General features: G+C 39.9%; 2 protein-coding genes across 2 annotated transcripts; both read left to right on the top strand.

Moving 5' to 3' along the window:
• The first annotated feature begins 3616 nt into the window (after positions 1–3616).
• LOC108441951 (toll-like receptor 13) lies at positions 3617–5682 on the top strand. Its single transcript, XM_017721747.2, has 2 exons — positions 3617–3973; positions 5470–5682. Exons 1-2 carry the CDS (start codon positions 3617–3619, stop codon positions 5680–5682), a joined length of 570 nt encoding a protein of 189 aa, XP_017577236.2.
• Positions 5683–8919: 3237 nt separating this feature from the next.
• LOC108441946 (protein S100-A13-like) lies at positions 8920–13102 on the top strand. The gene is made up of 3 exons (XM_017721739.2): positions 8920–9016; positions 9282–9436; positions 12088–13102. The coding sequence occupies exons 2-3, from the start codon at positions 9308–9310 to the stop codon at positions 12220–12222; spliced, it is 264 nt and encodes an 87-aa protein (XP_017577228.1). The 5' UTR covers positions 8920–9016; positions 9282–9307; the 3' UTR covers positions 12223–13102.
• Positions 13103–21363: the final 8261 nt, after the last annotated feature.

Below are 21363 nucleotides of genomic sequence, written 5' to 3'. Positions count from 1 at the left end.
AAAGGAGCATAAACTCAAATATACTAAAGAGACTGTGCAAGGACAATACAGTGTCAATGCATATTTCAGTAGTGTCATGCCAATCAGTTTGAATAAAGTCTCAGAAAGATATTAAAGCACTGAACTTATGAATTTACTTTAAAACTTTTTTGGAGCAACCTTGTTATATTACTGGCCATAATCTGTCCTAAAAGCATATGCCATCTGTAATGGCATGTGTGGCATGCGCCCGCCCCCCCGGGCCCCGACGTTGATGGCCGCGAGAGCCGGCAGGAAGGCGGGGCCCAAACACCCAGCGGCGATGAACCTCAGCAAGGATGCCATGGAGAGAGCCACGAGTGTGGAGGGGGCACAAAGCCCGAGCTCCCCAGACGGCCGTGAGTCACGGGAGTGATGGCGGGAGGAGGGGGACAACAACGGTGCCATTAAGGAGCCTGGGCCCCGCAGCTGGTTATGCAGCAAGGCCGCTTCACTTCTTCGTCACTGCCCTCAGCTGGCAGCTCGGCCGCCTGGGTCCAACGTGAGGTGTAGCAGACTCGCGTCTGTCTGGGGAGCTCGGGCTTTGCGCTCCGTCCCCTCCACCCTGGCAGCTCTCTACCTGGCGTCCTCATCACCGCTGGGTGTTCGGGCCCGCCTTCCTGCAGTCTCTCGCAGCGGTCATCTTCGGCCTGGGGGTCGGGCGCATGCCACAGCATGCTTATAACATAGTCATGTTAGCAGGGTTCCATTAAAATGTAACCAGAAATTGATATGTTTGGATGTAGCAGTTATATTCTGCAGAAACACACTTGATGTGTGTTAGGATGATGTGATTAGCCTGAATTAGCATGTTTTGTCAGAAGATTAGCAGCTAATGAAGGTTTAAAACCTACCAGAGTGGGCAGAGCTAAGCCTTCACTAGTACAGTTAGATGAAAGTTAACGTTGATTTTAAAGTTAAAGTTGATTTTAAATTGCCTTAATTTTATTATTGACTTAAATTGCCTTGTGGTGAGTGCCTTAAATTTCACATTTTTAGGGCAGTAAATCTGTTGCTCCTTAACTGTGTATTCACTACTGTTTTTGATGTCTGGGTTCTAGCTTAACTACTATAAAAATACTATACTATAAAAAAAGTTTTTATATACAATTATGATTGCTAAGACTTACAAGGTAATGCTTTTTTAGACATGAAACAACTCCTGGACCTGGTTTGTAACTCACCCACTTACCCACGTTTATCAAACTGTAGATTGTCCACAAGGGGGAGCTATTAGCACTCAAGCAGCTTTTGGTTCTTCATAAGAGCAGGTCTGACACTATGCATCCTTGTTTTCTATTGAAAGGTATGAGATTATGGATCCCTGAAGACTCAAAATAAACCTTACCTTGCTGTCATTGGTTAAAAATATATCACTTCTATACAAGCTAGAAGGATTTTGATACAATTCTTTGTAAAATAATCTAAAATGATTCTGCCTCTCTGGTGGTTGGTGTGTCTCAGCCTCTGTGAGGGCACATATGCCATTATTGCTAAACACTGTTTCACCTTTGAGGAGCAACTTCTCAATGAAATTGCCGATTCCATCTCCTGTGAACATCGTCCAGGACTTAGCCTTTATGCAGAATGCAACATCTCAGACTTTCGCACAGATCTATTGGAAGTCAAAACAGAGGTCAAATCTCTTTGTATCTTTCACAAGGCGAGGCTGATTCCAGAAAAAGCATTCTCACATTTGCCATCCTTGGAGTTTTTATCTATTTATGGTGGACAGTTGAAAGGGGTTCAATCTGGTGCCTTCTTTGGACTCTCAAACCTGAAGTACCTAAAGATTATTTTTGATGTCAACTTCCAATGCCACAATGTTTCCTTGGAGACTCAAGCATTTGCTGGCTTGGACCACTTGAAGGAGCTAGAGTTGACAGGTTTTCAGTTCAAGAATATTGCCAGCTCAACCTTGGACCCGTTTGCTGGACTTGTGAGCTTGATGCTAGCAAGGGTTTGCGTAAAAGACCTTGGAGAGGTTTTCTGCCATCTCAGTGGTAACATGTCTCATCTGCAGCACCTTTCTTTGGTGGACAGTGGTGTGTTGGCTATATATAATCAAAGTTGCATGAAGAAGTATACAGTGCTGGCTGGAGTTAGATTCTTAAATCTAGAAGGGAACCCTATCCAGGTTATTCAAGAAGGTTCTTTGAAGGTGTTCCAGAAACTTTCCAGCCTTTCGCTGGAGTTCCATGGACAATCTGTTGGTAGCATTTGGAAATCTGGGATTGGCCAGGTTGATAATCTCCGCATCTCCGGACAAATGTCAAAAAAGATTTTTGTTGACTTTAAGGAATTGTGCCACATGATCGCTCATCTGAGTGTGGTGACGCTTGAACTTTATCATGTTACAGCTGAGATGCTTTCAGAAGACAGTTTTCAAAACTGTGGGATGCACTTGAGCATGTTCAATGTATGGAGCTCCTGGATAAAACAGATAAATTTTGGGTTCTGGAAGAATAGAACAAGGATAAAATCAGTGGCAATGGTTGACATGGGTTTAAAAGAAGCCTCATTTTGCAGTACCGCTAATGGGACCATCTGGAACATCACCAGCTTAAATCTGCAGGAGAATTCACTCACCAAGATTAAGTCCAATCAGTTTGTCTGTATGCCCTTACTTGAGCAACTCATCCTTAGCAATAATTCCATTGAAACTTTTCAAGGTGCCCTGAAGGGTCTTCCAAGGCTCAGAATTCTGAAACTTGATGCAAATAAGATCAAGCAGCTTACGTATCTAGACTTTGAGTCTCTTCCTGCTTTGGAGATCCTGCTACTTGACAATAACAACATTCAGGAGATTGAAAAAGGCACATTTAGGAACCAAGTACATCTGGAAGAGATGACTTTGGGCACATTGATGTATTCCGAGTTTTACCTTAGTTCGATTTTTTACGGCTTTCCACCAAAACTCCACCATCTCAGCCTTGATGTTGGACCACATATAGCAATATTCCACATTGGGAACATTTCTCCCCTTGAGAGATATTTTGCTCTAAATCTCAACATGTATGATACACTATATTTTGTGTCTATCGAAGACTGTGATAATCCAGCTCTGAGATCAGTACAAAAACTGAGGCTGAATGCCAAAAACATGATATGCAAGTTCCACACATTTTGGAGCTTCTTTACAAACCTTGAATTCTTTGAATTCAGGAGTGATCCTGAGGATGAATCTGAAAGATACACAGCCATTAACACTATGCACCATCTCAGACATCTAAAACTAGTTGATCTCAATCTATCCAACCATACAGATACAGGCATGATATTCCATAACCTTCAAAACCTCCAGATCCTGATAGTGGAAAACTGCCGTCTTAACTTCATAACAAAAAGCATGTTCCAAGACCTGCAATCACTGGTGTTGCTGCGCCTGTATGTTAGCAACCCTCTGGTATTGCTGGATGGGATATTTGACACGTTGCCATCTCTAAAGGCTATTGTGCTTGATAGGTTAGACCTTCGCTGTGACTGTGAAAATGTTTGGTTAATTGACTGGGCTAAGAGTTCACGGCAAGTGCAGGTGATCTATTTGCAGCGCCAAGAATGCGTTTGGCATTTTCAGAAGCAGAATTACTTGGACACCATGGAGAAGCTGTGTCAGACAGATGTGCAGTACCTGTGCTATTTGGGTACAGCCATCACCATCACTCTGCTGGTGTCAGCTTCTGTTGGATACCACTTTGCTTACTGGCCCTGCATGGTCCTCTTCCTTCAACTGAGAGCATATGTGGAGAGGAAGATTGGCAGGAAGTGGAGGATAAAAAAACGAAGAGCTGGGAAAGGAAAGGAGGACTTAGAAGTGGAGGAGGAGATGAAATATGATGCATTTGTATCCTTCAGTAGCCATGATGAAGCCTGGGTCTTTGGGGAGTTGGCTCCAAGACTGGAGGAGCAAGGCCACCCAAGGCTAAGACTCTGCCTGCACAACAGAGACTTTGAGGTGAGCTTCATATGGTCATACTGTTCATTACTACTCTAGTTACAGACTATTTCTGTCAAACTTTTAGCTCGGGTTACCTCGTAGCATCTTTAACACTTGTGCTAACAGAATAAAAGTTAAATTTAGAAGCACACAGTGGGGAATATTCAAACACAAACTTCACGAAAACATGTTTGAGAACTGACAAAATATGAATGTAGGCCAACTTAGAACACAATAGCATTCTGGAAATCATGTTTACATAAACCAAACCAAGGAAATCTTTTAGCTACTAGACATTTTATATACTAACAAGGAGAAGGTTTAGTGATACTTCTGTGAACTACTTAACGCCAAAGCTCAACCTGGATTTATATGGACCTATAAAAGACTTTTAACTGACTTGGACTGTAGTCTGAAATCTCTTTGTTTTGAGCAACATTATGCCTTAATTCTACATATTTTAGTAAGGCAAGTGATTAAAATTCCATTTTGCCATTAACAAAAAATTTTGTTACTATAAATTTACCAAATGTTTCAGAAGTGACAATTTTATCTAATTTTGAGCATAACTTAAAAACACTGGTCAGTGCATGACTAGCAAACACAGATATCTTTCAGTAACGACAAATCTCAGTGTTCCACACTGATTTCAACATTTCAGGACACATTTACTTCAAAACAATGGGATGTAACTGCTCACCTTGTGGCCATGAGGTACAGGGATGCAGTCTCACTCCCTGCTCTAAAAGGCAGGAGTGTGACTAAAATGAGGCTCCACCCACAGACTAAAACTCTGCTTCGGTTGTGACATGAACATGTGGAACAGCATTTTTTAAAATAAAATTTTATTATTTAAAAAAAAAGGTTATGATAAATCAAAATCTTTCTAACTTCCCTTAAAATGTAATTTTAAATTACACAAAGTTTAAAAAATTTTAAGTGTAAATTTGTAGGTGAAGGTTTGGGAGAGGTATATCCCAACAGAAAGAACTCTGCTCTGCAATGATGATTGTTTTATAGATATTTAGCTTATTACTATGTCAATTAATCAATTAATACCTTGGGTTTGAACAGCTCACAAAATAATCCTTGTAAGTATCCAAAGATACTTTCGTTTTATTTGTTTATTTAAAAAAAAAAAAAAATATATATATATATATATATATATTCACTGTGGGACCGTAATTTTAATTTGGTAAAATGGTGTATGTATGTATATGTATGTGTGTGTATATATATATATATATATATAACTTTGTAACTTACCTATAAGTTACAACTGTAGCCCAACTGTTGCTACCCCATCAATGGATAAAGCCTACCAAAGGACCACCACTTTCCATATATCATCATATTGGTGATGGATCATTTGCCTTTTGCTGGTGTGAGTCTATCAGGCACAGCAGTGTTGCTGGGGTTTTTATTCTCATACCTGGGTTGATAACAGTCAGGACACCAAAAATACCCTGCCAACAGTGTTTTATCACCTTTTATACATGTTTTCTGCTCTCTAGGTGGGAAAAGGCATAGTGGACAACATTGCGGAGAGTATCTACACCAGTGAGCGCACAGTGTGTGTGCTGACTCGGCGCTATCTGCGCAGTGAATGGTGCGGCCTGGAGATGCGAATGGCGACACACCGACTCCTAGAAGAACAGAAACATCGCCTCATCCTCATCTTCCTCGAGCACATCTCTCCCTTCGAGCTCAGTGCTTTCCACCGGTAAACAGTAATGTTCAAATGAAGTTAGATTAAAGAAATTATAAAATGAACATAGTCAGGCATAGGTAAGCTTTTATTGTGTGTGGGCATGGAAAACATCTAAATTCCAGTGTTTCCATCAGGGAATGCAGTTAGTGGTTTAAGGAATAGCTGATGAATTGACTGGTAAATCATTAAATGTGTGGTGGCAGAAATAAGAGTTAATCTTAAACCACTTGGATTGAACAGCAGATTGTGGAGAATTATTTGTTTGTTGTCCAGCTTAGAGACGGTCATAAAATCTCATACGTATCTGGAGTGGCCGGAGGAGCCGGCAAAGAGAGAACACTTCTGGGAATGCCTGAGAAGGAGCATCATCAGGGGCAACATGGTAAGAAGGACTTTGGAAGAGATAAAATATAAGTTGACAAGGAGTAATGGACCTGGTGACCATACTGTATCCAAACTGGCCTCTACTCCCCTAATGTTACAGTACATTACAGTAGTGTTACAATGGTCTTTGTGGCTTAATGTTAAACCGACCATGTACACTGACAAAATGTAGTAACCATTAATCATTAACCATTCATTTCATTGCTTTTTTCTTGATTCATACAGGATGCTCCTTGAGTACTGTTACCAAAATAGAAAGCAACATCACCAAAAAGTGAATCCGTTTTGACTGGAGGGACAGAACAAGACTAATGGAAAATCAGTTATTCTGTCTGACTGTTGGTAGGAAATGAAGCATGTTTAGGAAGGCCCAGTTGATATGAACGTTTTGTGGCCGATACCGATTGTAATGGGCTAAAAATGCCAATAACTGATATTAGATGATATAATTTTATATTTAGTTTTTAATATGTATACTAATAGTTTTAGTTTTAGGCCAACAGATAACCTCACAACATGGCCAAAGTATGCGCACACCCCTCCTAATTATCAAGTTCGGGTGTTTCACTCACAGCTATTACTAACAGGTGTATAAAATCAAGAACATAGCCATTCATCTTCATAAAAATGGTTTCAATGGCTGAGAAGCTGCACAAAATCATTATGTGCAATGCCAAACGTCTGATGGATTGGTGTAAAGCATGCCACCACCGGACTCTGGAGCAGTGGAAACGTGTTCTCTGGAGTGATGACTCACGCTAAATATCTGGTAGTCTGGTGGATGAATCTGGGTTTGGCGATGCCAGGAGAACTCTACCTACCGGAATACATAGTGCCAATAGTAACATTTGGTGGAGGAGGGATAATGAGCTGGGGCTGTTTTTCCGGCCCCTTAGTTCCAGCCAAGAGTAATGTTAAAGCTATAGCATAAGAAGATGCCTCCAACTTTGTGGCAACAGTGTGGCCAGCATGGCTGTGCTCCTGTGCACAAAGCGAGGTCTATAAAGACATGGTTTGAATGAGTTTGGTGTAAAGGACTATCAGTGGCCCACACAGACCCCTGACCTCAACCCCACTCCACAACAAACCACTTTACATCAAGCACTATGGAATAAATAGTACACTTTACTTAGTAAAGCCCTGTGAATCCAGGCAGGCCTTAATTAACTCAACAACTTCAAGAAATGAATAAAAATCAGTGTTTATTTCCAGGTTGTCTTTAAACTTGTATGACTTTTTAAAAGTATCACATCAAACATCATATTAGTAGACTTTTTCTTCATTATATTAGTTATGAGTTCCTCTGAAAATATCTCTCGCTTTCTCAATAATTTGAGCACTACGCAATTAAAATATATGCATATGTAAATGTAAACCTTTACGTTTTAAACTTACTCACTCCTGACTCTTGACCTTATAAACTAATCGGGTTAAACTCCGGTTCTTTCATGAAATGTTGAGGTTTGGTCACTTGGGTCAGATATACAATGTATCTCTAAAAATATCCAGACAGCCCTTCTAATGAGTGAATACATCTACTTTAAGGCACACCCATTGCTGACACCAGGTTCAATTACGCATACAACTTCTATAATCACCATAGAAAAGCAAAGACCAAAAAACATCAGCATATTGATACTGTGTAGCAAATAATGAACAGTACAACTCCATCAGACGCAGTCAGGAAAATGTGTGTTAGACAGATCATTACACAGAAACCTAAATATAGCTAAATACATTTTCTTCAGTATTTAACGTGTCCACTCTTTGCCTTTATTACAGCGTCCACTCTTTTTGGGAGACTCACTTTCAGTTTTACAAATATCCCGAGTGGATATTTTTCCACATTTCCAAAGTTCAGTCTTAGAAGTTGGAGGCATTTTCTGCTTCTCAACATGCAAGTCATCCCAAACATGTTCAGTGATGTTAAAGTCTGGACTTTGGGGTGGTCAGTTCTGTTCTAAGACACCATTGAGCACTTTATTAGGCTAGCCTACCTTGTATCTATGTTGTGTTGTGCTGGTCTGAGTGGATCAGACACAGCAGTGCTGCTGGAGTTTTTGATCAGGGTCACTGCTGGATTGAGAGCCAAAAACATCCAGCCACTGATGAAGGACTAGAGGGTGACCAACACAAACAGCAACAGATGAGCTATCGTCTCTGACATCTATAGGGTTTAATAGAGTGGACAGTGAGTGGACACAGTGTTTCAAAACTCCCGCAGCTCTGCTGTGTCTGATCCACTCGTACCAGCACAACAAACACCAACACACCACCACCACGTCAGTGTTACTGCAGTGCTGAGAATGACCCGCCACCCAAACAGTACCTGCTCCGTGGTGGTCCTGTGGGGGTCCTAAGCACTGAAGAACAGGGTGACAAAGTGTGCAGAGAAACAGATGGACTACAGTCTGTAATTGTAGAACTGCAAAGTGCTCCTAAATAATGAGTGCAGAAACAGGGAGGTGTTATTAATGAGTTATTAGTGAGTGTATAAAAACTTTAAACATATATTTTATATATGTTTATATATGTCAGTGGTAAACATGGAACGAATATATTTAAGCTTAAACACTTATTTTTGTTTTATAAACAGCATCATGGGAACTCATGGCACTCTTTTCATGGACTGATTAATGAGTGAATGTTTGACACTCATAAAAACATTATTTATTATGAGTAGTGCTCATGCCTGGAACAACAAAAGCCCAAAACAGCATTTAAAAACAACAACAATACATCTGGTAGTAGTTTAGTGGCCTGTTTAGAGGTTCAACAGGGTGTCTTGGAAAACTTGTGCAATCTCCGGGCAGACAGCAAATGTGACGGTAGTGAAGAAATCCCTGTTAATGGTTTATTTCCTGGAAAAATGCGGGAACGTATAAAAGGAAGATGGCAGAAGAGTGAGATTCATCCAGCCAAGCCAAGCTGACCACCGCCCTTTCCCTGCAGAGACTCTTTATCTGGTGAGCCTCACTAATCTTATTTTTCCAGATTCATCATAATTTTACTCTTATCAGCATCGCACAGAAAAACCCATGAAGCATCACTGAATGTGGATAGTAAATAAAATGACGATATCTGTGTTGAAGACGTTGTGACTCCTGGTTCCATTCACCACCACTGTAAGGAAATCAGTTTAACAACGAACCGTTTCACGTCTACATGACTTTGTTTACCTCACTGTGTGAAATGGTTTTAATCTCACTGAATTTTTCGGTTGCTTTTCAGGACCCTCACTTTAACTCTTCTCTCCGATGGAGGCTGCTATCAACACCCTGGTGTCTCAGTTTAAGGCCTTTGCTGGGAAGGAAGGCTCTTCAAGCACACTGAGCAAAGATGAGTTCCAGAAGCTCCTGATCTCCCAGCTGCCAAACTACATGAAGGTACTTCACTCCTCTGATTGTGCATATACTGTAGTGATCCAAGCAATGGCCACTTTATCAGAAACCTCTCTCTTGTAGCTCCACCTTACTCATCTCTGGCACTGATGTGGTGGCATGTTAGTGTGGGTTGTGCTGGTACGAGGGGATCAGCAGTGCTGCTGTAGTTTTTAAACACTGTGTCCATTTACTGTCCACTTTATTAGACACTCCCACCTTGTTGGTCCACCTTGTAGATGTAAAGTCAGAGACAATAGCTCCTCTGCTGCTGCACAGTTTGTTTTGGTCATACTCTAGTTTTTTAATAATGGTCGCAGGACGCTGCCAACAGGACGCTGTTGGCTGGATGTTTTTGCTTGGTGGACTATTCCAAAGTTAGAGCCAAAAACATCCAGCCACTGACCAACACAAGCAGCAACAGATGAGCTATCGTCTCTGACATCTACAGGGTGGACCAACGAGGTAGGCGTGTTTAATAGAGTGGACAGTGAGTGGACACAGTGTTCAAAACTCCCTCAGCTCTGCTGTGTCTGATCCACTCGTACCAGCGCAACACACACTAACACACCACCACCACGTCAGTGTCACCGCAGTGCTGAGAATGATCCACCACCCAAAGGTACGCAGAGAAACAGATGGACTACAGTCTGTAATTGTAGAACTACAAAGTGCACATAGAGTAAGTGGAGCTGATAAAATGGACAGTAGATACAAGGAGGTGGTTTTAATAAATGGGGCTGGTCATGGCTTCTCCATTCACAGTGTACTAAATGTTAGGATGCTGTGTAGCTATGACTGAACATACATGGTTTGTATTTAAATAAATAACGTAGTGTTTGTGGAGAAGCCATTATATGATGGCCTATGTAGTGAGCACTAGGAAGCATTTGAGACTGAGCCTATATTTCACCCAGCTTTGCTTGTGCTATTTGTCTGTAAGATAGCATTCTTAGCAACTGAGGTGTTTCAAAACTCCAGCAGCACTTTAGAGAATCACGCCTCAAAAAAGTAGATAAGAGATAGAAAATCATTGTGTTGTAAACAAATGACATGTGGTAGTGATCCACTCTATCCACTAGAGGGCAATGTACAGTTTCCCTTGCCTGGGCTCTTTGCCATTGAACAGATTGGTGTTGATGTAAGGGAGCTGTTGGAGAGCATCATCAGAGAATGTGTAGATAGGAGAGCTGCCACACAGTAATGCCCTCCATGTTGCTCCTGAGTGAGTCCAAAATGGATGGATTAATATGGAGCATTTGAGCAAAACCATAGTTAGTGGGGAACTCCACCAACGTTACACAATTTTGGGATAATTCAGTGGTTGAGATGTAAACAGTCTTTCAGAGTGGTTTGGTGTGAAATGGTTCATTTGTAGAGAAACGTACAGACTCTTATTACTTGACAGTGGTGGTGAATGGAACCAGGGGTCACAATGTCTACAACACAAACACAGCCATTTTATTTACTATCCAAGACAACTAGTGAACATACACGAGTTTTTATATGGAATCTTGATGAAGGTAAAATAGTCAAAAATCTGAAAAAAACATGGGTTTTCTTTGAGGATTATTTTTCCTTAGAACATCCTACATGTATCCCTACACCATGAATGGACTAAAAATGGATTCAAATGCATTTTAAGCCAAAACATCACAAAATTCATTTTAAAAATTATGTCTCGGACATCAGACAGTGCATTCATAACCGTTTCATGTGATAACTTTCTGTCAGGGAGCTTTTAGGGGTGGACGTCTGGTTCCTATCTCCACCAATATAAACAATTTTGACTCGGGACGTTTTTCTGGAATGGCGCATTTCACTCAAAACCACTCTGAACGACTTTGTTTACATCGCAACCATTTAATTAAGCTGGAATTTGGAAAAAAAGGTGGAGTTTAACTTTAAATGCTTCAACATTTTTAACTTTTTTCAGTTAATACATTTGTTTACAGTGTGGCATAAATAAATTTTAACACTGCTGTCATATTTTAAGCGCTTTTAAACTCCAATTATAAGACTTTTTCACAGTTCGTCCTATAGGTTCATAAGATACAGTGAGCAACCCTTCATTCAGTCAATGAGCTGTTCCACTCACCAACCGATCAGCACTCAGTAGCAGTAATGCCAACCAATCAGCACTCAGTAGCAGTAATGCTTACCAATCAGCACTCAGTAGCAGTAATGCCAACCAATCAGCACTCAGTAGCAGTAATGCCAACCAATCAGCACTCAGTAGCAGTAATGCCAACCAATCAGCGTTCAGCAGCAGTAATGCCAACCAGTCAGTGCTCAGTAGCAGTAATGGCCAACAATTATGACTAAGTAGCAGTAATGCTAACCAAGGTGGTTAGAGACTCTTTTAACCTCCATTCACACCCATTCAATGAGGATGTGCTTGCAGTTGCCCTCTGTCAATTTGCAGGTATGTTTTGGATATAATGGGAGAAATAGTAAGTGGCCAGGCTTCTGGGATCATCCTTACAGACCTGCCTCTTTTCAGCTTTTGCAAGAGAGCAACAAGAGGAAACTTGTGTATACAGATTGATGACTCATTTAAACCTCACCCCACACACAGTATTCTTAGCCAGTGAAGACGATGAGACCGTGTTTTCAAATGACATGTTTGACCCTAATGCATGTTTTCCTTCCTGCAGAACGCTAATGACTCAACAGTCATCGCGCAACTCATGGGCTCCTTGGATAAAGACAGTGACGGAGAGTTGAGCTTCCTGGAGTTCTGGCAGTTTATTGGCCAACTGGCAAATCAGCACAATGGCTTCGACAAATAGAGGGTTTACACTCACTGCCGGGCTTCTGTGCTTTGGATTCTCTTATTTATTAAACTGTTCTGTTGTGATTTTTAACAGGACATAATCATTTCAAATGACCATGATTCTTTACTCTGCTGAGATAACCAAGATCTTTCTGTTGTTCACTTGTAGTAGGGGAGGATGGGGTTAGTAGGCACGGTTTCCACTCTCTGCCATACATCCCAGGCATTCCATGCATTAGGATAACCCAACTAGCAGTACGTGAAAGCTGGACTTCTTAGCTACACTTCAGAAAAAGGATCTCTTATAATATAAATCTAAGCAATATAATTCATGTTTCTAATTTTATTACATTTCTAATATATTAAATTAATAAAAATGTGTTTGAAACAAGCAAAAATGATGTCTGTATATTTAAATGTCACTCGATAAAATGACATAATAAGTCTTATAATATTCTGACAACAATCCTAAAATGAGAACTATGGGTAAAATCAAGTAGATTTACAATTATGTCACTTTCAGTCTCACAAAGTATTTCCCAGAATTGGTGCTGTGGACTTGTGCCAACCTGCCCCGACATGAGGAAGCCTGAATTTAATTTAAACTAAGCCATGGCAACCAATTAACCTTGATCTCATTAGTAAATAATGACTCAATTAAATGTTATGAATCTTTCATTTATGTCATTGACTTGTACTGAACAGTGATGGACAGAGTCCACAACTCCTATACTTGAGAGCAATTACAGATTTCATATTTTAAACAATATACATGTGTAGTTTTCAAAGTTATTTTATTTTAATTTGGAGGCTCATTTAGAGCCAATAAGGCTTAGAAATAAGAACAACTTGTATAAATTTAACATAAATTGAAAATAAACACAGAACTCTACTGATTATTTGGAGCATTATTACTGTGTACAATATAAAACAATAAATCGCTGCTGTCTGAACAAAACTTTGTACCTCCAAAATGGTAACTTTACAGAAGAGGGAAAGAACATACTATACTTTTAATGTAAGTCAATGGAACCAGAATTTTTTCCAAGTCATTTTGGACCGTTACTTTTGTTCCATTCATCCTGAAATTTCCACACAATGTAAAGGACAACAAACATTTTCTAACTATATGAAAAACTGAAAAACGACAAAAATGAAGACGTGCCGATGAATGGCACTGTCAATGTGCTAATTAACCCCACCCGCATCAGGACACACCCCTGTATTTACTGCACATTAGCCAGTTAGCATTACTTATTGCTGGCTTTCAAATCAAGCATCAGAATCCATCCATCCATCCATCCATTTTCTAAGCCGCTTCTCCGTCAGGGTCGCGGGGGGATGCTGGAGCCTATCCCAGCAGTCTTCGGGCGGAAGGCAGGATACACCCTGGAGGGGTCGCCAGTCCATCGCAGGGCAGCATCAGAATCGAAAGCTGAAAATGAGTTAACACCTCCTCTACATGTGGCACATTTGTGGGACACAACCCAGTTACTGTTTATTTGTTAAACCGAATATATTAATTTAATAATATAAAATGGTTTGTAAAGAAGGTTAAGCGCATTTATAACTGTATGTTTTATTCTTTTCCAATACAATACATTCAGCCCATAAACGGAAAATGTGCAATAAAATTAGCAGCCTTCCTGTAGAGGATGTGTTCACTTACTTTCACTTCGGAAACCAACAGAACGCCATTTGACCAGGGGTGCACAAACTTTTGCATATGACTTCAGCTGCCTGCCATTTCTACTAACTAAAATAATGTTGTCATATCTCTCTTTTAGGGCTGAACGATTAATCATTTTTATATCGAAATCGCAATTTGAAAGAGTGCAATGTTCAAATCTCAAGAGCTGCGATATGTATTGTGTAATACATATTCAACAACGTTATCTTAACAATTAGATATTTTATCCAAATTGTTCAGCTGTACACTTTTAAAATATTTAAAATAAAAATTTCCCCACCTTAACCGATGTAATGGTGACAAACCGGTGAATGTGCCAACCAACCCCATTCTCTAGTCATAATCATTTACTAATCAAAGCAGAAATGACCCTGTTTACTGCCAATCTAACATGCAGTCTACTATTTTCTGAGCTGGGGTGGCTGATATGGTAAAATGATAACATCAGAATACGATGCGCATCAAAATATTTCGTTTTTTTGAGGTTTGATAACTTGAAATCAGAAAAAAACTGACCCAGCAGTGTCACGTTTAAAAATGCTACATAAAAAACTGAATAAAGTGATTTTTGTTCATTGTTTCTCACGCTTTGTTGCTCTAAATACAATCCAACCGGACTAATTATTCTCTCCTTGGGATAAAACGTACAGTAGGTCAGTGTTCTTTAAGAACAATATCCGCGATATGCTCGGAAAAGCATATCATAGCGTAAAGTATCATGATAATGACGAAATATCATTGTATTGCCCACCCCTAGTCTGAGCTGCTCTTTAACTTAGAAAACAGGGCCACAGCTGAACCAGCTGACTGTCTGTAGGCAGTTGTCTCATTAATTGGGACGCACATATCCGAGTTAAGTGTGCATGTGACTCCTTGCTGTGACTCATTTCTGTCAGTATGTGCACATATACCAGTGAGGGAAAGGCCATGTGCAATTCAATGCACATGCTCTTTCAGTGTAAACGCCTGCTTCACACGGCCATGTACTGTGTTCCCATAGGCCCCATAATGCTCCTAATAAAAATGACTGTGTCATGCTGTGGGTGGATACCCCAATTGAGAAACTACTCGATGAAACACAAGGTGTGGTTCCAAGCCGGTGATTTCATGGCAGTGAATGAAGGTCTTTTGTATTACCTTCACTCAGCTTACATGTTCCCACTTGCCACAAATAACTCAGACATGGAATTTAGGCCTGTAGCCATAGCTCTGCAGATGTAAGGTGTGGGAAAACTGTTATATTTAAAGGGGAATTATATGGTTTTGGGGTTTTGTGTCTGCATGATTCAATGGCCAAGATGTAAAGAAAGTCATTCAGATTGTTTTGATGTGACATGCTCTGTTCTAGATAGTCAGAATTGTTCACAGGGGTGGTGATAGGAACCAGACATCTGAAGAGTTTAATGGCTCTAAAACACATGTCAATCTGGAGACTTTCCAGGCCAAAGTCCTGCGAAAATGAGCAATTACCCTCAACTAACACTCATTTCAGTTCATGAAGGCCTCGCTTACTAGCTGATGAGCTGAATGAAGTGTGCTTAGTGGAGCAGTGCGCTGAAGTCTGCAGTGGAGCCTAACACGTGCTCTAAAATTTATGCCAGAGAAAGTTCTTTTGTGAAATGGTTATGAATTTATGGGCTTATGTCAAATGCTCTGTCCTAAGAGGTCAGAATTCACAGTCTTTGTGATAGGAACCAGATGTCTAAACAGTTTATCTCTAAAAGCCACAACCAAAAGGTATTTCGTGCATGAATTTGTTGTGTGGAGCCTGACATGTAGACCTCAGAAGTCATCCGTGATAATATGGGTTGACCCATATTAGAAACTCCAGGCCTGAGCTGGATTTCTCTATGACAAAAACGAATGGGATTTTTGAAACTTGCTGCTATCACAGCCGGTGGTGCCCAGAAACGTTCCAAACTTGTTTGGTCCTACGACATTTTTCCTCAGAATGTTGCTGGGTTCTCTTAATTAAAGCATCATGAAGGAGTTTTAGTGTAAACATTGATACATCCATGTTAATAAGCTACCACTCCTGCACATTGAAATGACTCTAAGTACCATTAAACACTACTATTACTATTAGAGCATTAGTATACTCCTAATAGCACCAGCTTCTCCACATGTACTTTACTTTAGATTGAACAAATCCAGAGGCTTTGTCTTCGTACTCACCTGCCTTATGATTCAGTGCACAGGAGTGTTAGCTTGCATGTAACAAAACTCATGTTTCAGCTCCTTAATGACCTGATGATTCAGAGGATCTAGTGACATTCAGAGGAAAAATGTACGTAAGATCAAACGTATCAAGTTTGGAATAGCATTGATAAAAAAAACATTTTGGCCATTGAGAAGTCCAGCTTAGACCTGAAGTTCCTAATATGGTTGACACATGACTACACAACTTCATTGATCCATTGGCTGTGACCAAAATAAAAGCCACCCAATAGTCCTGTGCTACATGGGGGAGAACTATTAAGTGTACTAAATAGTGGCATGAATCAATGAATGAATTTGGACACTTTTATCCCCTTTTATCAACCCACATCAGTTTTCACCCGTCGCTTAAACAAACCATCATTAGCCGCAAAACTAAGTCTGAAACTGGCTTTTTATTCATAGCAAGTGCAGGGGATGAAAAAGTGGAAAACATGACGTAGCTACTCATTATTACATGGTCCCTAATGATCTACACTAAGGCCCAATCCCCATTTCTTATTTTTACCCCTACCTCTTGTTTTTGAGTGTCAAAGGGGTGGTAGGGTGAGCTAGTGGTTGAAATCTTCCCCTCCAAAAATGGGATCCTCAAATAAAAAAGAACATTAGTTTGTTAACAGGCTACTAGTGGTGCTCTGTAGGCGACCCTGCCGGTCTGCCGTGATAGCAGAGGAGGGTAATGTCCAGCTCCTCACTGCTGGGCTTTATTTACATTTAGGGAGTCATATGCTTTCATATCATTTATTATTGTCCACTGCTAAAATCTTCAGTGATATGATGCTGAAGTCTTCTTGTCGAATTTTCCTGTTCCACCTTAAATAAAGCAGCAGTTACTTTCTGAACAGGGAATTTAGCTAGCTATACTACTAGCGATTTTTTTATTGCTTGTTATGACAAAAATGACCATTATAAATTAAAACAGCATTAAACTAAGATCATACAATGGTCATCTGAATTTGTAACTGAAAAAATACACACATTTGTGGGTTTCGTTGGTCATCGTACCATCCATCTCGCTGGTTTGTCTTTTTTTTTTCGTCATAACACTCCGTTTGGAGTTGTGCCTGAAAAACCTCTGATTGGAGGGCCATGTAGCCCTAACACTTCTAAGACACTTCACTCTACTCCTCTATCTCAACAAAATGTAGGATACTCTACCCCTAGACGTGAACACGCAAAACGGAAGGGTAAAGGCTAAGTGGTTGGGGCAAGGGGTAAAATGGGATTGGGCCTTAAACTACACTGGGGTTTTAACCTTGGTATAACGTGGTTGGTATAATGTAGTGGGTATAGTGTAATGGGTAACACCTCTGCCTTCTATGCTGTACAATGGGGCGAGCCTGAGTAAGCGCCCTACATAAGCCCTTGCCCTACACTACGTCCTTGGGGAAGACTCCTAACACTACTTTTGCCTACCTGTAAATGCTCAAGTTGTAAGTCGCTCTGGATAAGAGCATCTGCCAAATGCCGTAAATGTAAACTTGGCTGCTGGTTTCTGGCCAAGAAAGTCCATTAGGTTTCGTAATCAACAGCTAATCAGCCAAGAAACACAGAAAAACCAGCACAGACTATCATGGCTGGTCACCAGCAAAACCTGTTGTGTTTTGGATGCTGGTACTCCATGCTGTTGTTTCAGCAGGGAATGCCAGCTGACATTCATCTGACCATTGCTTTACAACACTGATGTACATATATTCAGCTGTAGTGATCTACATTGTTCACCAGAAATTAGTAGTGCATAGTGAGAGTCTGTGCTCTCGGAATAACTGGCTTTCATTTTACGATTTGGGTGCTAAAAGAAAAATAAGTGCCGTTTGAAATAATGCCCAAGGTCAGGGGTTCCCAAAGTCTGGCCCTAGGGACGTGGAGTAATTTTAATTGGCCCTCTGGCTTATACGTTGCAACTGTTTCTCTCTTTCTGCTCGTGGCAGCAGTACTGTTCACATACGATTAATTTACAATGAACTTGCACATTTATTACTGGGAATTTCAAGAGTGATGGAATATTTTCTTCAAGAATCATAACAAATGTGTGCCTCATATGCCAAAAGACTGTAGTCTTAATATTATTGGCATGGACAGTAAAAATTCAAGGACAACAGTTGTTAATCAGAGCAAATTAGTAGTATGTACAATAAATATTACTTGTTCTATATGTTTTGAGTCATATTTTGAATGCTGAATATATCCATTTCTGTCACAGACAGTGGTTTATGGCCTAAAATCCACGCATGGCGGAAAGATAGTTAAAATGATTCCCAAAGAAAAAATTCTTTTTCAGATTTACCTCAATTTTACCATCATCAATATTACATATAACATGTAAGTGATTTTGTATAGTAAATTGTAAATGTAGAAACCCCTGGTTCCATTCACCCCCACTGTAATCACATCATACGACTGTGAATAGGTTTCCCAACAGAAATCTGATATATGACTGTGTACATATGATGATGCCTTGTACATATACTGTATGTAAGTATCAAATAAAGAACATTAATGCATAACATATGGATCATACATGTCTGATAGGTGGGTGAACACATATGAAAAATCTATGGATCATTTACTCACTCTTAAAAAAGATGGTTCTTCAAGGGTTCTTTAGTAAAGAAACCATGAACACTCAAAAGAGCATGATTAAAGGGTGCTTTGCATTGATATCGAGATGGTTAAGAATGTGTTGTTTCTGAAAAGGGCTCTCTATAGCACCCCAAAGACTTCTTCCATTGTTATGATGTCGAGCTTGTAACAGGAGAGGAACCCTTTTCCAAAAGGGTTCTATGTAGAAAACTACAGCATATTCTACATCAATCTGAAGAACCCTTTCATGATGCAAAGAACCCTGTAATCATGCAAAGTGTTCTTTAAGTGTTCGTGGTTCTATATAGAACAATTTTCTTTATTGTATATTATGTGTATACAGAATATTACTATATATTTATTCATATAAATACATATAATACAAGCATTTAAATGTGTCAGGGGATAATTTCAATTATTTCATGTTTAAATGATTCGATTGCATAGTTTACAATGTGCTTGTGCAATGAGTTTAGTTAAACAGCTATAATACTTATATTCACTTCATTAGGAAGTACGAGGAGAACCAATGTTTTTCCTATATATATATATATATATATATATATATATATATATATATATAATTGTTCGGGGCAGTCCTGGGCTGGAGGTTAGGGAGCTGGCCCTGTGACCGGAAGGGTGCCAGTTCGATCCCTAGGGCCAACAATCCATGACTGAGGTGTCCTTGAGCAAGACACCTAACCCCCAACTGCTCCCCGGGCGCCGTAGATAGGGCTGCCCACTGCTCTGGGCAAGTGTCCTCACTGCCCCCTAGTGTGTGTGTTCACTAGTGTGTATGTGGTGTTTCACTTCACGGATGGGTTAAATGCGGAGGTGGAATTTCCCCGGTTGTGGGATCAAAAAAAGTATCACTTATATATGTATTACACATATTTTGCTGCTGTTAATGCCAAAATGATAACTTTACATTAGAAGGAAAAAACATACTTTTAGTGTAAGATAGTGAGTTTTTCCAGGTCACTTTGGGTCATTTATTTGCGTCCATCCATCATGAAATTTACAAACAATGTAAATGGCAACAGGCATTTTCAAATAACAACAAAAATTGACATTTTTTTAAAAAGTTTTTGTTCCGACAGCAGCGATATCTTTGCATGTCGCTGCTGTCAGAAGAAAACCTCGTATCTCCATTTTTGTCGTTTTTCAGTTTTTGACATAATTTGAAAATGCCTCTTGTCTTTTACATTGTGTGTAAATTTCATGATGAACGGATGAAAGGAAACGGCCCAAAATGACTTGGAAAAAATTCTGGTTCCATTGACTTACATTAAAATTAAAGCAGGTTTTTTCCTTCTCCTGTAAAGTTACCATTTTGGAGATACGAGGTTTTCTTCCGACAACTGCGATATGTTGACATATGGCTAAAATATATCTGCCATGTTTGAAAGTGGTCAATTTCATGTAAGTTGGCGCATACACTCTGAACAAAGATGGTTCTTTAAGAACTCTTTAGTAAAGTAAACACTCAAAGAACCCTGCAAAGAGTTCTTCAGATCAATGGAGAATGTGCAACAATGTGCTATAGAGGGTTCTATATAGCACCCAAAAGGTTTCTTCTCTTGTTACAAGCTTGACACCTTAACCATAGAAGAACCCTTTTGGCTGCTATATAGAACCACTTTCAAAAAAGTCCTGTATAGAACCATCTACAACACATTCTCCATCAGTCTGACAAACCCTTTCATGATGCAAAGACCCATTCTCTTTACTAAAGAACCCTTGAAGAGCAATTGAAGGGTTCTTTAGTAAAGGCTTGGCATCTATACACCCTTTAAAAAGATGGTTCTTTAAGGGTTCCTTAGTAAAGGTAGTGGTTCCATTTAGAACCACCAGATTGATAGAGAATGTAAATGTGCAACCATATACAACTACATCAATCTAAAGAACCATTTATTGTGCTTTTAAAAAAGATGGTTCTTCAAGGGTTCTTTGGTAAAGAAAATGGTTCTACATAGAGTCATGAACACTTAAAGCACCCTTTGCATGATTAAACAGTCATTTGCCTCATGAAAGCATTCATCAGACTGATGGAGAATGTTCTGTAGATGGTCAGATGTAGAACCTTTCTGAAAAGGGTTCTTTATTGCACCAAAAAGGGTTCCTCTACTGTTATGATGTCAAGCTTAATGCAATAGAAGAACCGCTTTGTTCGTGGTTTCATACAGATCCATGTTCTCTGGCTCTAAATTTGCCTTTACTAAAAAAACTCTAGGAGAACCAAGTTTTTAACGAGTGCATAGTACAGTTATATCTGTAAGAACCATTGGAATGTTTAATGGAATGTAATTTAGATCTATAGAAGCATCTACAGCACGTTCTCCATCAATCTGAAGGACGCGTTCATGCTGCAAAGAACCCTTTAATCATGCAGAAGAGGGTTCTTCCATTTTCTTGGCTAAAGAACCCTTGAAGCACCATCATCTTGAAGAGTGTAGCGATGTCACGGTGTGCCTAACGTAAGCTGGATGTCCATGTTGCCATATGTCAGATATCTGATGTCAGTGACTGATTAACGCAGAAACTTTGAAAAACCGGTGGAATGCCCCTTTAAGTATTAAAAGAATCACGCCTTTATCAGTCATATGCAATCTGACACCTCAAAGCACATCTACAGATGCTGCTGTGCCCTCCTCCCTCTGCGCTCAG

This window comes from Pygocentrus nattereri, chromosome 3, assembly GCF_015220715.1.
Source record: "Pygocentrus nattereri isolate fPygNat1 chromosome 3, fPygNat1.pri, whole genome shotgun sequence".
Taxonomy (NCBI): Eukaryota; Metazoa; Chordata; class Actinopteri; order Characiformes; family Serrasalmidae; genus Pygocentrus; species Pygocentrus nattereri.
This window is presented reverse-complemented; position numbering and strand designations above follow the sequence as displayed.